General features: G+C 41.0%; 1 protein-coding gene across 1 annotated transcript in view; it reads left to right on the top strand.

Annotated features, from left to right (window-relative positions):
* ubr5 (ubiquitin protein ligase E3 component n-recognin 5) overlaps positions 1-18,615 on the top strand; it is a 133,009-nt gene that overhangs the window by 70,619 nt on the left and 43,775 nt on the right. The window contains 14 exon segments of the mRNA XM_061673734.1: positions 1,915-1,928; positions 1,930-2,028; positions 3,678-3,824; positions 5,831-5,942; positions 6,056-6,210; positions 6,301-6,498; positions 6,617-6,827; positions 10,590-10,716; positions 10,846-10,997; positions 16,056-16,151; positions 17,686-17,798; positions 17,800-17,813; positions 17,894-17,991; positions 18,429-18,586. Coding sequence (XP_061529718.1) covers positions 1,915-1,928; positions 1,930-2,028; positions 3,678-3,824; positions 5,831-5,942; positions 6,056-6,210; positions 6,301-6,498; positions 6,617-6,827; positions 10,590-10,716; positions 10,846-10,997; positions 16,056-16,151; positions 17,686-17,798; positions 17,800-17,813; positions 17,894-17,991; positions 18,429-18,586 — 1,694 coding nt within the window.

The following is an 18,615-nucleotide window of genomic DNA, read 5'->3' as shown; positions in this document are numbered from 1 at the left end:
GCAGTCTAAGGAAAAAGAAATATCTCAAAATGCCACAATGAAAGGAAGTTTGTAGCATTTAACATTGCTTTAAGGATAAAATATCTTTGTTGAAATTGCTAAAATTGTCTTATTTAACTTTGAATGCACACTGACAATTATTCCAATCTAATAACTCAATTCAATCGATATTATTTTGAGTTGAGTGGCGCTATTCTAAGACTTTGAGACAGTAGCCACAGCGAACAACAGATCTTCCTGTAATAAATCAAACAATGCACTTTCACCAAACGACCAAACTTCACAGTGTTTGTCTCTCAAACACCACACACATACCTGTACATACACGCACCAACACATCAGTAATGACCAGACCGTCGTTTTCGCCCATAGGTTGCGCACACGTCAGTTGGAAAGTCTTCAGTCTCAAACATCGTTAAAGCTTCTCTCGTTATTTTAATTTCTGTAAAGCACTTTGTTACATTTTTAATGTATAAAAGATGCTATATAACACCCCAATTCCAATGAAGTTGGGACATTGTGTTAAACATAAATAAAAACAGAATACAATGATTTGCAAATCATGTTCAACCTATATTTAATTGAATACAGTACAAAGACAATATATTTCATGTTCAAACTGATAAACCTTGTTTTTAGCAAATAATCATTAACTTAGAATTTTATGGCTGCAGCACATTCCAAAAAAGCTGGGACAGGTGGCACAAAAAGACTGAGAAAGTTGAGGGATGCTCATCAAACACCTGTTTGGAACATCCCACAGGTGAACAGGCTAATTGGGAACAGGTGGGTGCTATGATTGGGTATAAAATTGGTCTTGTTCAAACCTGTTCATTGTGTGTGTGGGAGGACAATTATTTTTGAGGATTGTAGATGTAAAAACAAAAAAGGAACATACTTTTTGTCAAAATGGTATGAGAGTGGTACTTGCCAAGGTGGAAGGCAACAGTAAAATGTATTCATTTAATTTCCCCCCCCTTGTTCACTGATCTTGTGTGCAAGTGATGTGTTCATTTTATTGCACAAATAAAATATACAGTTGCCTCCAAAAGTATTGGAACTGCAAGGTCAATTCCTTTGTTTTTGTTCAGTACTGAAGACATTTGGGTTTCAGATCAAAAGATAAATATGAGACACAAGTTCAGAATTCCAGCTTTCATTTCATGGTATTTACATCGAGATGTGTTAAACAACTCAGGACAAAGCACCTTTTGTTTGAAGCCACCCACTTTTCAAGTGAGCAAAAGTCTTGGAACAGACATGATTAAATTAACTTAGTGAATAACATTTAATATTTGGTGACATAACCCTTATTTGCAATAACTGCATTAAGCCTGCGACCCATTGACTTCACCAGTCTGTTTTTTTTTTTTTACTGCAGCCTCTTTCAGTTCTTGTTTGTTTCTCTTCAGGAGGTAAAATGCATGCTCTATTGGGTTAAGGTCCGGTGATTGACTTGGCCAGGCTAAGACCTTCCACTTTTTCCCCCTGATGAAGTCCTTTGTTGTGTTGGCAGTGTGTTTTGGTTCATTGTCTTGTTGCATGATGAAATGTCTCCCTATTAGTTTGGATGCATTTTTCTGTAACTTGACAAACATGCAAAAAAAAAGAAATCAGGAAGGGGGCAGACACTTTTTCACAGGATTACCACACTTCTTCAATGGCCATGAAATAATTTTATTAATGGGGAAACAAATCATGCTTGTTCGTACAGACTGTAAATAGACATTGAAGAGACTGTAAACATTCGCAGTCGTTCATTGCATCATCACACTCAGTTTGCTACGTACTGCAAATAACATTTGTTGTCAATCATTGGATCATTACATCATCACACTCGCACAATTTCCCTCAGTTAATTGTAAGTTAAATTTGCTGCATGCACTAACATTTAGTTTGATGTAAAACTTGCAGAGCGAAGGCGCTCCTACCCCAGCCCCCAAGGAGGAGGAAAAAGTGAATGAGGAGCAGTGGCCTCTTCGAGAGGTGGTGTTTGTGGAGGATGTTAAAAATGTCCCTGTGGGAAAGGTCAGTACTTAAAATGTTGTGATCTATTGAACGTTGCACGTACAGAGTGACTCTGGAAAGTATTCACAGCACTTCACTCATATTCCACATATATATATTGAATACATAGCATATTCCAAAATGGATTTGAATATTTTTTTCCCCTGAAACGTCAAAACACAGCACCCCATAATGCTTTACTAATATAATGGTTTAACTTTATTTTTCTTTTGCAATTTTATAAAATAACAAAAACACAAGAAGTCACGTTTTTTATTTTTTTTATTTTTTATTTTTTTAAAGTCTTGATTGCAGTCCACCTGTGGTAAATTCAGTTGATTGGGCATGATTTGGAAAGGCACACACCTTTCTAAATAAGTTCCCAAAGTTGACTGTGCATGTTAGAGCAGAAACTAAGCACTAAGTCAAAGGAATTGTCTATCGACCTCGGAGACAGGATTGTGTTGATGCACATATAAGGGCACAGAAAATTTGGCTGCTTCAAAGGTCTCAGTGAGTCAGCTACTGGGGCCTCCATCATCTGTAAATGGAAGAAGTTAGCAACCATAAGGATTCTTCCTAGAGCAGGTGTCACCAACCTTTTTGAAACTGAAAGCTACTTTTTTGGTACTGGTTAATGCAAAGGGCTACCCGTTTGATACACACTTCTGAAATAACTAATTTGAAAAATATATATATATTTGAATGACATTTTTACAGGTCGTAAAGCAACACAATTAATCTGAGGTACGATATTGCCAAATGGAACAGCAATAGTTTAGTTTGTAACATTTTGGGTTTGTGTGGTGGTATGAAAAAGACTTGAGGATTAAAGAATGCTTATCTGTTGAGACAGCCACGGCCGGTTGAACAGCACCTATTGGTTCACACATGAACCCCCCAAAAATGTACTATTAAAGATCTGTATTTTGTCACAGCAGTAGGTGGAATATATATATTTTTTTCAATTTTAGTTTTCTTTAAATGTAATGTTTGCATCTTTTTGTGCTGCACCACTCAGTGCTGTGAAAATATTTTGTTTACTTGGTTTGAACCACTGCTGCACTAGACTTGGTTATATAAAAAGGTATCATCAGGGATCCCAGACCTCTATTTAGTGGAATTCTGCTATTTATTCTTATTATTTTTATCTGCATGAACAAGCGTAGAGGAGCGGTGAGACAGGGGCTTGTGAAACTTATATGCCCTCAAAGTCCTGCCAAGTCGAAACTATATGCCCTCAAAGTCCTGCCAAGTCGAAACTATATGCCCTCAAAGTCCTGCAAAGTCCTGCCACAGTACTCCGCCTCTGCCTCGTCTGTAGTTGCTGCCTTAGTTGCATCAACCAAGTATTGAGCAATAGCTGTAAGTATGTGAAGGATGTGATTTTATTTTATTTTTTTCCCTGTATTTTTCACATATTAAAAACAAATATCTAAATGATTGCCCTCGTCATTAATTAATGGGTGTTTGTAGGGCTTAAATCCATTTTGGAATAAGGCTGTAACAGTTATAGTGTGGAAAAAGTGAACGGCTATGGTGTGACTACTTTCCAGATGCACAATAATATCGTGCACCTAATGAGAGCACTTGTCTGTGGGTTGTCTCTGTATGTTTCTATACCATTAAAGTTCAGTTTAACAAATTCCCATTCTAAACGTGTGCCCTAGGTGCTGAAAGTGGATGGTGCATATGTTGCAGTGAAATTTCCGGGGACATCAAGCAGCGTGAGCAACCAGACCACCACTGCCCCCCCAGATTCGGACCCCTCTTCACTGCTTCAGGACTGTAGGCTCCTTAGAATAGATGAGCTGCAGGTAAGAACAAAAATAAATAAATAATTATTCTGATGCCCACCCATGTACAGTTGAAACCAGATGTTTCCCGTCATTTCTCGTGTATAATGTGCACCCTCCCAACCCCCAAATTGTAAAAAGTCAACAGTGTGCCTTATACATGGGTATAGGAGCAAATGGAAAAAAACTTTCACATTTTATAAATGTATTTTGCCATCTAGTGGTTATGAAAAAGCTGTACACTTTCATTCCAAAATGCCACCGCCACCTCGTGGTTATAAAAAAAAAAAAAAAAAAAAGAAAAGAAAAGTGTAGCCTAGACTGTCATTCCAATATGACAGAGGTACGTATGACTGCATATATGTACAGTTGTGCTCCTAAGTTTACATACCCTGGCAGAATTTGTTAAATGAAAAACAACCATCATTAATTTCTTTATGGTTATATTTTGTTTAATGATGATGCTTTTCTGAAATGCTTGACCGTTTAATTTGAATCCCATTGAAATAAAAATTGCGCCTGGTCCATGTTTTCTTTAAAGAATTGAACCCCTCTTACAAATTCTGCATGGGTAATCAAACGTATGAGCACATATGTATCTTTTCTAATTTACTAAATAAAAGTAGGGCTGTGAATTTCAAAATAAGACCAAGTAAATAAAAAATTAATAAAAAGGATTGTGTTCAAATAAAGTGCATCATAATAATTATTTGAAAAAACTAACAAAATACAGATTATACTTCGTTTTGATCATAAGGGTAGAAGCAAAATCATGCATTGAAAAAATGCATTATACATTGAAGGGTTTCCAGAATTTTGAGGTCAACTTTTGGGGCGCATATTGTACGTGGGTGCGCATTATAGACGAGAAATTACGGTTCATTGAAGAAAAAAAAACACGCTTTTTTTTTCCCTCTGTCTGACATGAAATAAACTTTTTTTTTCGTTTTAGGTCTATTAGGATTACAAAAATTATTTGTATTTGCTAAATGCCAGAGTAATGATAGGATTTTACATTTCATTACTTCAAAGTAGGAAGATTACATATAGTATCCCTTTAAACAATTTGGGAAAACCCAGATGTTATTTCTTGGGACGCTTCTGAAGTTAATTAGAGACATATCTGTGAATGTATTTAAACTAGGCACACGTGAAACCCACTGCTTCATTTTGCACATCATGGGAAAGTCAAAAGACATCCGCCAAGATATCAGGAAGAGAATTGTGTATTTGCACAAGTCTGGTTCAAGTCTGGAATTTCCAGATGCCTGAAGGTGCCACGTTCATCTGTTCAATATAGGCTTTACACAAGCAGGATTTTGGGGGCTGATCACCAATAAGCAAGTTTAAAAAAAAAAAAAAAAAAAAAAAAAAAAAAAACTAACCGATCCGATTACAAGCTGGAGCAATGTGTCTATTTACATGACTTGTTCATTTATTGTAAATACTTGTGAGGATAAGCTGTACAGAAAATGAATGGATACACTACACAAGGGTTGCGGGCATGCTGGAGCCGTCCGTCCCAGTGCAACTTATTCTCTAGACAAAAGTTAAAACACCAATGACCTCTCAGGGGCATTCACGGATTGGCCACTGACATAAATTTAGGTTAAATCAACATTACAACATGACAGAAATTATTGGTGCTAACTTGCTGTAATTAAATTACTTTATTGCAATTAAATTACTTTAATAAATACTGTTAATGACATGCTTACTCTAACGTTTTCACTGTCCCAGGTATATGGAAGGGTGTTGTCCAGAGTTTGAGTACGTCTGACATTGTCAATACTGGAGCAACATCTCAAGACGTCAGCCAGGAAATTAAAGCTTGTGTGTCTTCCAAATGGACCATAAACTGAAGCATACTGCCAAACTGGTTACAAAGTGTCTTAAGGCAGTGTTCCCCAACCTTTTTTGCACCGCGGACCAGTTTATAATAGACATGTTTTCTCACGAAAAACTCATGTTGGGTCACACGTATCTCCAGGTACCACTGTACTTGTTAATTTGGTTTGTCTTCGCAGGTGGTCAAAACTGGGGGAACTCCAAAGGTTCCTGACTGTTTTCAACGCACACCCAAAAAGCTCTGTATCCCAGAAAAGGCAGAGATCCTGGCTGTTAATGTTGATTCCAAAGGTTTGTCATTTGTACACATACTTGTATCCATGTAATTTAATTTGCTTGTGTATTATGGTTTTGTTATGCAACAGAGAAAATGTCTTGCAATAATAAAGATTGTCATCTTCTAGGAGTCCATGCAGTACTGAAAACTGGTAACTGGGTTAGGTACTGTATCTTTGACTTGGCCACTGGCAAAGCTGAGCAAGAGAATAACTTCCCGACTAGCAACATGGCTTTCCTAGGGCAGAATGAGCGTAATGTGGCCATCTTTACTGCAGGACAGGTGAGATGATGTACTGAATGGGTGACATGCTTTTTTAAAATGAAGCACATGGCATGATATATCGTTAATGTGAAATCATTCCTCCTGTAGGAATCTCCAATTATTCTTCGAGATGGAAATGGCACAATTTACCCAATGGCTAAAGACTGTATGGGTGGAATTCGAGATCCTGATTGGCTAGATCTTCCACCAATAAATAGTCTAGGAATGGGGGTGCACTCTCTGGCCAATCTCCCCTCTAACTCCACCATAAAAAAGAAAGCTGCTATTATCATTATGGCTGTTGAGGTAAATCTTATTTTACATGCAGCTGTATTTAGTTTTCTAAGAAGCTTGCTGTACTTTTTACCTTGTTTAAAAAATATGCCATGCGCGTGTGTGATAAACTCTTCCTTGTGTTATTTAGAAACAGACGTTGATGCAGCATGTTTTGCGCTGTGACTATGAAGCGTGTCGGCAGTACCTGGTGAATCTTGAACAAGCATTTCTATTGGATCAGGGCAGCCATGCCCTTAGTGCACTTCTTGGACATCGTTGTGATGGAAACCGCAACATACTTCATGCTGCTGTTTCTGTGTGCTTCCCTGTTAGTAACAAGGAAACCAAAGAGGAGGAGGGTAAGCCTGATCTCTTAAGCGTTCGTCAACAGTTCGACTTTACTATCCTGCATCGTTTAACTCTGGAAGACCACTAATCGCTATTCAGTGTTTGGCATTTCGTCTTCCAATTGGCCACTTTACCAGATGACTTTCGATTCACCCGTCCGTCTGCTGCCATTGCCAGACTATAACGCTCTGTGGAGCAGCAGATTGTCCGGCTAAGACTGCAACAGTATTCATACGTCTGCGTGGGTCTGAGTGTGAAAATAAGCTGGTGGTGAATTAGAATAGCTGTTTTTTCCCTCTTTCTGTAACGCCCTAAGATGCTGCCTAAACGCCCTTTTCCTTCTAAGGGCCTTTTTACACTGCACTTCGCACAGCACAGTGCCCCGTTGAACAACTCATTCATTGTGTAAGTGTTGCGGCGGCGCAGCACCATCCCATGGAGGCTGGCAGCCTTAATTGAATTGTTCATTTCAGGCAGCAGTGGGGTGTGACTCCATCTTGGCACATCCAATTGGAGAGATGGTGGTAGAGTGATTTAAAGTGATATTTTGAGAGAGTTATACAGTGAAAAGAGCAGCGAAAAGTAAGAGAGAAGAAAATATAAGAATCAGTGATTAATCGGGTGTCCCACTGCCTTGATCTCTGGGACACAAGACAGATGATGTACCATGACCTGGTAAAAAAATAATAAAAAAGTCAGAGCAATGGATCGAGAGCTCCAGTACTTTGGATCTACCCAGTTGGTTGAAAGTTATAGAAACGTGAATTTAGCATTTTTAACGCCAGGGCTTTCCCTTGTAACAGTGATAAATATACACTGCTGAGCTGCGGCCTTTATACATCCAAACCAGCGGAAAGGGCACCAGGCTACTGCCTGTCCTGTTGCTATATGGGCAAGCTTGTGCTGTGCCGTCGTTGTCCTGGGCGAAGGAGCTAAATGGGGGGGGAAAAAACTTTGACATTTAACTGTATGCCGCCAGCGTTTCATTCTAATATGCCACTGCCATCTAGAGGTTTTGAAAAAGGTGTAGCCTACACTTTCATTTCAATATAACAGATGTACTGATGACTGCATATATGTACAGTTGTGCTCATAAGTTTACATACCCTGACAGAATTTATTAAAGTTTTTTTTAAATATGATTGACTGAACAACAACCATCATTAATTTATTTGGTTATGTTTTAGTTAATGATGATTCTTTTCTGAAATGCTTGAAAGTTTAATTTGAATCCCATTAAAATAAAATTAAATGTTTTGCCTTGCCCTTCATGTTTCCTTTAAAGAATTGTAGCCATCTTACAAATTCTGCCTTGGTAATCAAACTTATAAGCACAACTGTGTGAATTACAAAATAAGAGCAAGTAAATACAAATAAAGTATTGTGTGTTCAAATAAATGGCTTAACTTCAGAATAATTATTTGAAAAATAAAATCCAGGAAATACTTCGTTTTGATCATATGGGCAGAAGCAAAATCATGCATTGTAATTATCCATAGGTAAAAGGGTTTTCCAGATTTTAGAGGTCAACTTTGTGGGTGCGTATTATACATGGGTGCACATTATACACGAGAAATTACGGTAGTTTGGGCGTATTAGTCAGTGTTTGTGTGGAAAACGCAACAATTTATTCTACAACTTGGAGGCTTGCCCACACCACGTTTGGAATCATTATTTGGTAGTGCAAAAAGGGTGAGAGCCTACAACAAACAGAGCAGTCCAGTTGTCGATTGATTCAATGCCCTGAGAAAGTACATGTTTTCAGATGTACTTTTTTGTGCTTGCTGTGCAGCTGTTCTAGTCTCTATATACAATTTTTAAATTACAGTACGTGCTATTTTTACTGTTCATAGGTAGTTCTGGCGGCGGCACGGTGAAGACTGGTTAGATCGTCTGCCTCACAGTTCTGGGGACTGGGGTTCAATCCCCGGCCCCGCCTGTGTGGAGTTTGCATGTTCTCCCCCGTGTCTGCGTGGGTTTTCTCCGGGCACTCCGGTACCGTTCCTCCCCCATCCCAAAAACATGCATGGTAGGTTAATTGACGACTCCAAATTGCCCGTAGGTGTGAATGTGAGTGTGAATGGTTGTTTGTTTGTATGTGCCCTGCGATTGGCTGGCAACCAGTTCGGGGTATACCCCGCCTCCTGCCCGATGATAGCTGGGATAGGCTCCAGCACGCCCGCGACCCTATCGAGGAGAAGCGGCTCAGAAAATGGATGGAAGAATAGGTAGTTCTGGGCGATCTGGCGTAAATTTTATGTCACGATGTTCGATATGACTCGATTTATTGTATGAAAGTTTATAAATGGATAAAACAGGACCAGACCAAATTGGTTTACATTATAGAAGGTTTAGGAGGTTTATTTAACAATTATAAACATCACAAAGAAATAAATTACTTTTCTCTAAAGATATTTCAAAATATAATCTCAAAATTAGTGATGCACCGAAATTAAAATTCTTGACCGGAACCAAAAAACTGAAAATGAGAAACCCAAGGACCATAACTGAAAGCCGAAACACCCGAAGATGTTATGCCCATTATTAGTAATATTTATCATTTATGGCTATGACTGAAGAGCTGCCAACCTCTAAAAATTAACTTCCAGAACAATTTGTCTGGATTTTCATATTTTGTAAATTATGTCAAGAACATTGCTGCAGGACATTTGTTAGTTTAATCTATTTATTAGGATTTGGCTCTGTTATAGGTGTTCATCACTTAATCTTAGGTGGCACCAATGCACTTAAACATATCCAGTCTGCCGGAAATCGAGAAGAAGAAACGTGACGTTATGTGGAACGAATACAATGCAGTGATCTGTAAATACAGCGACTAAAAAAAAAAAGAAATACAAGACCAATTCTTGAGAATGCAACGCTGTACAAACCCAACTGTCCGGAACAGTTGGCTCAGACAGCGACGGCCGGCCCACTGTCAAACTATTTGTGTGAATACTTTCCGTACCCCACTGTAGGCCGGCCACTCTTTGGAAGGTTCACCACTGTTTTCTTCCTTTAAGGATATTGGCTCTCACAGTGGTTTGCTGGAATCAGAAAGCTTTAGAAATGGCTTTGTAACCCTTTCCAGACTGATAGATATCAATTACTTTATTGCGTATCTGTTTGTGAATTTCTTGGATTCCTGGCATTTTGTTTCAGTTTTTTAAGATCTTTTGGTTGACTTGATTTTGTCAAACAGGTTTTATTGAAGTGGTTTCTTGATTGAACAGGTCTAGAGGTAATCAGGCTTTGGTGTGGTCAGTGTTAATGAACCAAAGTGTGATTAGCCTCAGTTAATTCATGATTTAACAAGTGGGGGAAATAAGAATTTGAGAAGGGGGGCAGTACTTTATGTATGCATATGTATTGTATGTAATAGGTATAATAGCTTAGCATTAGAAACGTCACAAGTCGTGTTTGCGCGCAAATGTGCGCGTGCATGCATGTATATAGAAAATAATATAAAGCCAGAGAGAGGTGCATTATTATTATTATTAATCAATTTATTTGAAAGGGGACAATGCAATTTCATAAAACACATGCATGCTCATTTTCATTCAGTATTTAAATTTGATCAGGAGATCTATTTTAAAAACGTATCATTTGATGTTTGTATGTATATCCTGTAGCCTATTGTGACATTTGGAAGCATTTACGATTAGAATATTTTCCAAGGATTTTTCCTCCTCCTTTGAGTCACCACTCTATTTGAGTGGCTTGCTTTCTTCTGCCTCACATACTAATGCTTGGTACCCATTGTTAAATTTCAGAGGCTGAAAGGTCAGAGCGGAACACATTTGCTGAGCGCTTATCTGCTGTCGAGGCTATTGCAAATGCCATCTCTGTGGTCTCCAGCAACAGCTCTGGAAATAGGACCGGCTCCTCCAGTAGCAGAGGGTAAGTGATAAATTGTTCAAAGGATGAAAAGGAAAATGTCTTTGCGTTTTTAAATAAATTTCGTTTGATATATTTGTAATGTCTGAAACTTATAGGATGTCCATGTCTTATTACCTGTGTTGCCTTCAGGCTTCGGCTGAGAGAAATGATGCGGCGCTCTCTCAGAGCAGCCGGCCTTGGCCGCCATGAGTCAGGCCCATCCTCCAGCGATCACCAGGACCCTGTGTCACCACCTATTGCCCCACCAAGTTGGGTCCCCGATCCCCCGCCCATGGACCCTGGTGAGTAGGGTTTGAACGGTTTGTGATTTCAGACAACGCGATCAGGTGATCGCCAAAGCTGTGGGTTGTTTTGCAGCGCTTGCGACTGACCCAGAATCAGTGTATCAACAATGTATAGTATCCCGCCCAGCTCACCAATCAGAAGTGCTATGCTTCCTGTGGACAGGTCATGCAAACCAATCAGCTCCAAGCTGGCAAAAAAATAAATTTTTTTTAAATAAATAAATAAATAAAATAAAAATCGCACTTCCACCCATGCTCCCTCCTTTCTGGCTGCTCGCATTCTGGTGGGAATGCTACACGCTAAACTAACTTAATCTGAGCCTGCAGTTTCGAGCAGCGCTTACCTGTGCGACTACATACTATTCTTCCATGGTGTGGTTGCTCTCCTCTTAGTAACTAATCCTCCCCTCATGAATGCGAATAAGTTACACCTCTGACATGTGCTGTCATCACTAAAGATGGACAAGGAATAGCTAAGCATTGGACACCCCGAGCAAGAAGAGATCACAAGCTAATCGTGAAGCTAGCATTCAATGCAGAGAAGTGAAACACCAGAATAACTGCTTAGGTGTACAGTACGCTTTTAACATAACTCTGCATGTACACACATGCATAAACCGGAAATTAATATTTTACCACGCACATCCGGCAGGACGAGCAGGTTATAAGGCATAGGCTTGTCCAGCCCAAAGTGAATAAAAGCACCCCCAAAATTTTAGAGCTCTTTAGCATTTTTCATTTTTTTTTACTAAGTGTCCTTTTTTATTAGCAAATAATGGTGGAAAATAAGTATTTGGTCAGCTACAAACAAGCAAGATTTCTGGCTCTCACAGACCATCCGTATAAAAGACACTTGTCCACACCCTCAAACAGTCACACTCCAAACTCCACTATGAGCAAGACTAAAGAGCTGTCGAACGACACCAGAAACAAAATTGTAGACCTGCACCAGGCTGGGAAGACTGGAAAAATACTAATAATAATAGTCCTTTTAAACGGTTCCCACAAGCGGGACTGCACAAGCCACACCTGGCGGTGCATCTGCATCAAGAGGGACATCATCCGCCCAAGCTGCCTCATCATGAGACCAAAAGCTTGCAGAGCCATGTCGCTAAAACCCACGACAGAGGGGTCTACACAGCCGTCCTACAGGGATGCAGAGAAAGTGAACAATCAAATTACCAACACGCCCAGCATTATGTCTTTGTGAGAAAGTAGTTGGTCACCCGACATTGAGGCCCGCACTGTAGACCGAAGTGACTCCTCCGGGAACACAATGAGGGACGCTATGGCTTGCTCAACATCTGGCATGCGGTCCAGGCCAGCCTCAGCAGCATCATGCATGGCCCCTCGTGCACGGCCGTCCGCTGAAAGCCGTGTATGAGACCCAGCATCTCTTCAGCAAGAATGCAGCTCCCTCAAATAGTCCCCCGACGCGGGGAAAGAAAAGGCATAAGAGAGCTGACGCTCCAAGGCACTGCACAAAACTACCTGCATCCAGCCCATCCACCTCCGATGAGCTCCGAGTCGAGGTCAGGGATCCCGGATCCGAAGACACGGAGGCCTGACCATCGTCATCATCCAGGAATAGAGACTGCGAAGCCGCTTGGGAGATGGCATCGTTCTCCCGATCAAGCACTGTTATAGGCGTGTTGGAGGACCTTGGCTCATCCGCCGAACTAGCAGGGTGATGCCGGCCCGAGGCTAGCACCCCTCAGCCCCAGAGGCCTGCAACTGCCACTTAAGCGCGGGTCGTCAGGCAGGCCCTCACCTAGGTGGGCAGGACCGAGGCACCTCAGGCAGCGATCACGGTCACCAGTGGCCTCAAATAGGGCACTACAGGTTAACACAACAATGAACAGGCAGCCAGGACTCACTACGTGTAAGCTGAGGGAATAGGGCACGCACATCGCCGACACAGCAAACAAGAACCACGCAGCAGGTGCTGCTGACGCTTTGCACGAGGCAGTAACAAGTAGCACGGGCATCAACAAAACTGCGTAAGCTGAGGGAAGGGGGCGTGCACGCCACCTACACAGCAAACATGCACCGCATCAGACGCTGCCAACGCTCAGCACGAGGCACTAATAAGAACCACACTGACTAAGAAGACGGTGTAAGCCGAGGAAAGGGGGCGGGAATGTCACTGAGACAACAAACACTGCAGCACCCAGATTCATAGGAAAAACAGGATCACAGTTCGAGAAGCTGTAGCGCCGTAGGCTGGGAGAGGCGGCACAACTGCTGAAATCACCAGCAAAGGCCACCAACTGAATCGAAGGATAAACAAAAGTGCCAATAAGCTGGGGGGAAAGGTGCGAACGGTGCCTAAAACCCAGCAGAGGCAGGCCAAGCAGAAAAAATTTAGCCGAGCTGCCTAATCTCTTACGCAAGGCCAGCCGGACTGTAAAACAAGTAGCGACGTCGCGGCACGCTTGGCAACTATCTCGCAAGCAGCTCACAACAAGAAGCCGCAACGACCGGGAGAGGGGTTACGCACACTGCTGTCACCAGGAAAGGCCACCAAACAGTCCTCAACTCAGCAGAGGTGATTCGAGCAGCCTAACCGCTAACACAAGGGTAACTGTACCGTCAAACAATAATAACGGCACGGCACACGCGACAACTATTTAACAATCGGCTCACCCTCAGCCGTGTAAGGGTGAGCAAAACGCTACAAAGTAAAATGTTAAACCCAGCAGAGGTGGAACAAAATAAAACAGATTTAGAGTTGAGCAGCCACGGCACTAACGCCAGGCTAATTGACCATAAACAAAGTCACTCCGCAAGATACGGAGCAACTAGTCCAAAAGATTTAGGAGAACAAAGATCGGTCACAACCTTACCGTAGAGAGAGGATAGTTGCTTAACCACATCGTTCCACACGCCACCGCACCGCAAACAAGTCAGCGCATAGCCACAAATTACACTATACATAACACCCTCAATTTCAGCTTTCAGCCTCATCACTTGATCTGACACTCTTTTCACCTCCAAGCAGAGGTGGGTAGAATAGACAAATATTGTACTCAAGTAAGAGTACTCTTCATTTAGAATATGACTCAAGTAAAAGTTAGTCATCCAAATAGTTACTTGAGTAAGAAAGTACTCAAGGAAGAAACTACTCAAGTAAATAGTAACTTGTGAGTAAATTCTTTTTTTTATTTTTTTTAAATCAGAACGTGAAAATCAAATAATTAAAAAAAAATATATATATATATATATATATATGCGTGTATGTGTATGTGAGTTGACACACACACACCTGCCACCATTTCAATTAACTGTCCAAAAACCAACAACACATGCATTGGGCCATACAGAAACATTATTTGCTTTATTCACTTAAATAACTTCATGAAGAAGCTGTTACCACAAGATGTTTTCTCAAGTTAGAAGTGGGCTCAAATATCCAAGTTTCCAAATTTTCACAATCCAGTCACAATTTAAGAGCTGCATGACAAAGCTATTGTTTTTTGGAGTCTGTAAAGTAAACACAGTCGTGCGGCTGTTTCCCCCCCACAAAATGAGTCATGATTGGCTCGCGAAGGCTGCGTGCGTGGTCATCTGACTGCCCTGTGTCGTCTGATTGGTGAATTGGAGGCAAATGATCCCGTTTGATTGGCGCAACGGGCGCCCTATGCGGAAGTCAAATATGGAGTCTTAAAAAAACGCGCAAGAATGGATGAATAAAGTAGCGAACGGCATGTCGATCATTGTGATGGAGTAAAAGTATCAACCCTTCTTCACATAAGTAAAAGTAAAAAGTATGGTGCATTTAACGTACTCTGACAAGTACAGTTTATCGAAAATGTTACTTGAGTAAATGTAACGGAGTAAATTTAGCGCGTTACTACCCACATCTGCCTCCAAGACATTCTTAGCTAACCCTTCCTTTCAAATAACCTCTACTCCATTTCTTTAGCTACACCATCGTAAAATAATTTAAACTTTGCCCCTTAGCTTCTAGCCTTACTGCCTCTCCAACTGCACCTACACCTGTCTAACATTTTCCTTATCATCATGTTAACCAACTCCCTAGCCTTTCCTGTCATAGTCCAAACAGTCAAAGTCACTACATTTAGTTTTAGGCTCTGTGCTTTCCCCTTCTCTTTCTGCCTAAGAACCCGCTTTCCACCTCCCCTTCTTCTTCGACCCACAGTAGCTGAATTTCCACGGGCACCCTGTAGGTTAACAGGGCCGGTGGTGGACGTTGTTATCCCAGGCCACGACCAACCCAGTATGGAATTCTTTGGATGAACACACATACTTGTTTAGCAAAGTTTTAAGCCCGGTGGCCTTCCTGACGCAACCCTATGCATTTATCCAGGCTTGGGACTGGCCTACAGTTTGCACTAGCTTATCCCCAACGCCCCATAGGGCTGCATTTAACAAGTGGAGAACATAGTGTATTTGGTCTTGGCCATAGTGGAGTTTGGAGTGTGACTGCTTGAAGTTGTGGACAGGTGTCTTTTATACTGATGAGTTCAAACAGGTGCCATTAATACAGTTCACAAGCGGAGGACAGGGGAGCCTCTTAAAGAAGTTGTTACAGGTCTGCGAGAGGAAGAAATCTTGCTTGAGAGCAAGAAATCTTGCTTGTTTGTAGGTGACCAAATACTTATTTTCCACCATAATTAGTTAATATATATAGTTAATATATATATATATATATATATATATATATATATATATATATATATATATATATATATATATATATTCTCATTTTATCTCTCTCATAGGTGAGGTATACCTATGATGAAAATGACAGGCACAATTGGTTGACTAAATGCTTTTTTGCACCACTGTACTTTGTGAAATTCAGAAACCAGTAAGAATCATTGGGGGGTAAAAAAATTCCTATTCAAATCAGTATTTTCCCCACTCTACATTGCAATAATACTTAGTCTAAATGTGCCGTGATATTGCTGTGTTTGAGAGCATGCTGTGACATTTTATTCTGTTTGAGACATGAGCGAATTGATCTAATACATTCTGAAGAAGGTGAAATATAGTATTTTGGTAACTGTGTTATCAATCTTGTCTTAACAGATGGTGACATTGACTTCATTCTAGCACCACCTATGGGTTCACTCACAACAGCCTCCACTGGGACCAGCCAAAGCCCGAGCACCTCTACCATACCAGGTCACTAAGTTGCTACATGATGAAATAGAAATACAGTGGAAGTGATTGTTTCGCTTTATTTGTCTTGGTCTTGCATTGGACCTCCGTGGCCATGACCAAACTCCCGTATTTTTGCTTCCATAAAGCGCACTGTATTAAAAGGCGCAGTCTCAGTTACGGGGTCTATTTCTATATTTAACACATACACAAGGCGCACCGTATTATTGGGCGCAGGCATGGTAAAACATACGCTATCTTAAAACATACGTTAGCATTCATGCATGCTAAAACATACACGAGCATGCATGCTCGCGTATGTTTTTAAAAAGGCAGCAGGAGCAAAACTGAGTTTGGTTGTACTTTATTGACGTATTTAACAATGTACTCACGTTATTTTTTTATCATTCCTCATCCACAAATCCATCAAAGTCCATCTTCTGTATCCGAAATGAAGAGCTGGGCAATTTTGCCATCAAACATGCCGGGTTCCCTCTCGTCATTGTCGGAGTCAGTCTCGTTGCCAGGGGGCTGTTCAGCAATGATGCCGGCTTTCGCGAAAGCTCGGATAACAGTCAAAGCAGATACCTTAGCCCAGGCATCCACTTGCGAACCATGGATTCGTTGATCTTGAATTCTCTCACGGCTGCTCGATTCCCATGTTCCTCCGCGTAACTGATAGCTTGCAGTTTAAACTGTGCTTCGTAAGCGTGTCTCTTCTTAGGGACCATTTTCGGGGGTCCTTAGCCAATATATACCTACTGGGGGCGTGCCTTTAGCGTCCTCTTTCACGTGCACCCTTCCCCCTTTAACGTCCGCATGCTGTCCTCAGTCACGTCCGCCTTTCCTCTATATAAGCAGCGTGTCGGCAGGAAATGCTCCCAGTCAGTCAAGCGGAGCTGCTCATCAAAGTCACACAACATTTACAGATTTTGGAACTCGGTGCACACATAAGGCGCGCCGCATTATAAGGCCCCCCGTCCATTTTGGAGAAAATGTAAGACTTTTAAGTGCGCCTTATGGTCGTGAAAATACGGTACTCTTGTAATATGGTTAAAAGGTAGAAGTCAAAATGTTTGTGGATGGGTTTGACCAAACTTGTGATTTGCCGATGTCATGAATTTTTTTTAGAATGTCCTGATGAGATTCATTTTAGGACCAACAAACTTTGTCTGTGCCAGTGAGGCCTAGTGTTGTGTACATATCTGACAAGCCATTCCTATCTCATGGAACTCTCAGAGAATTTCCATAAAGCGGCTCCAACTACTGGAGACAAATTCCCTGTGTGTTTTTTGGACGTACTTGGAAAATAAAGATGATTCTGATTTAACAAGCCTTTTCCAGACCTCTCTACAAGGCAGCCTAATATGCCAAAGCCACGCAACCAGGTTGATTCTAAAGTATTTAATGTAAAAAATACATTGTACGCTGTGTTCATAAGATGTTGTATTAGTTGGGTCATGTTTTTGTTTTACGTTTTATAGCAGTGTGTAGTAGAGTTTAGCTCTCTTCTGTGTTGCAGCTTCTCACAATGTCTATTCTCCCTCCTCTATATTAGCTGGACCATCCACGGAGCCATCAGTTGTTGAATCGAAAGACAGGAAGGCCAATGCTCACCTTATCCTGAAGCTGATGTGTGACAGTGTTGTTCTGAGGCCACATCTACGTGAACTTACTCTCTGCCAAGTATAATTCTTTATTAAATTTTATACATCATAATATGCTTTTTATTTTTGTCTTTAACTGATTTTGCTTTCCTTTTAAAGGGATGCACGTGGAATGACCCCATTCATGCTGGCAGTCAGTGGGAGAGCCTACCCGGCAGCCATCACAGTTTTGGAGGCAGCACAGAAAATGGCCAAAGGTCAGTTAATGTGTTGACTTCCTGCCTCGGCTTTGTTGTAATTTGAATAGATTTTATAAATACACAATTTGGTTCCAACTGCAGCTATTGAAATATACTGCAAACCTAGTTTTTATTTCTGATTAAATCTTTGTTCACTCATGAACCCCTCTGTGTGATGAACTGTCGTCTGTTTGCTCATTTTGCCTAGGGAGATCATTTGCGTCACTGTATTCCACTGGGGAACTCTAATATATTATTTCCTCGGTGTACTGCTTCAATCTCCTGCAGAGACTTTTCAGCATTTTGTCTGCTGTCATAGCAGTAGAATAACTACAGCTATTCTGTAAATTATGACTCGTGACCTATTTTGCTGCTCACTATATGTTGTAATGTTTCAATTCTCACACTTAAGTTTTTTTGTTTGTTTTGTGTGCATGAATGTCTTAAATACATAGTAGGTGACCCAGGCATTCCAGAGAAGGAGGACTCAGACTCTGTTTTCATGGAAATGATTTGTCCCCTGGGGACCAACCCTGACGATTCACCCCTTTATGTACTGTGTTGCAATGACACATGCAGTTTCACTTGGACTGGAGCTGAACACATTAATCAGGTCAGCCCTCACACTGAACCAATGGACAG

This window comes from Phycodurus eques, chromosome 4, assembly GCF_024500275.1.
Source record: "Phycodurus eques isolate BA_2022a chromosome 4, UOR_Pequ_1.1, whole genome shotgun sequence".
Taxonomy (NCBI): Eukaryota; Metazoa; Chordata; class Actinopteri; order Syngnathiformes; family Syngnathidae; genus Phycodurus; species Phycodurus eques.
The sequence above is the reverse complement of the archived record's forward strand: the minus strand, read 5'-3'. Positions and strand labels throughout refer to the sequence as shown.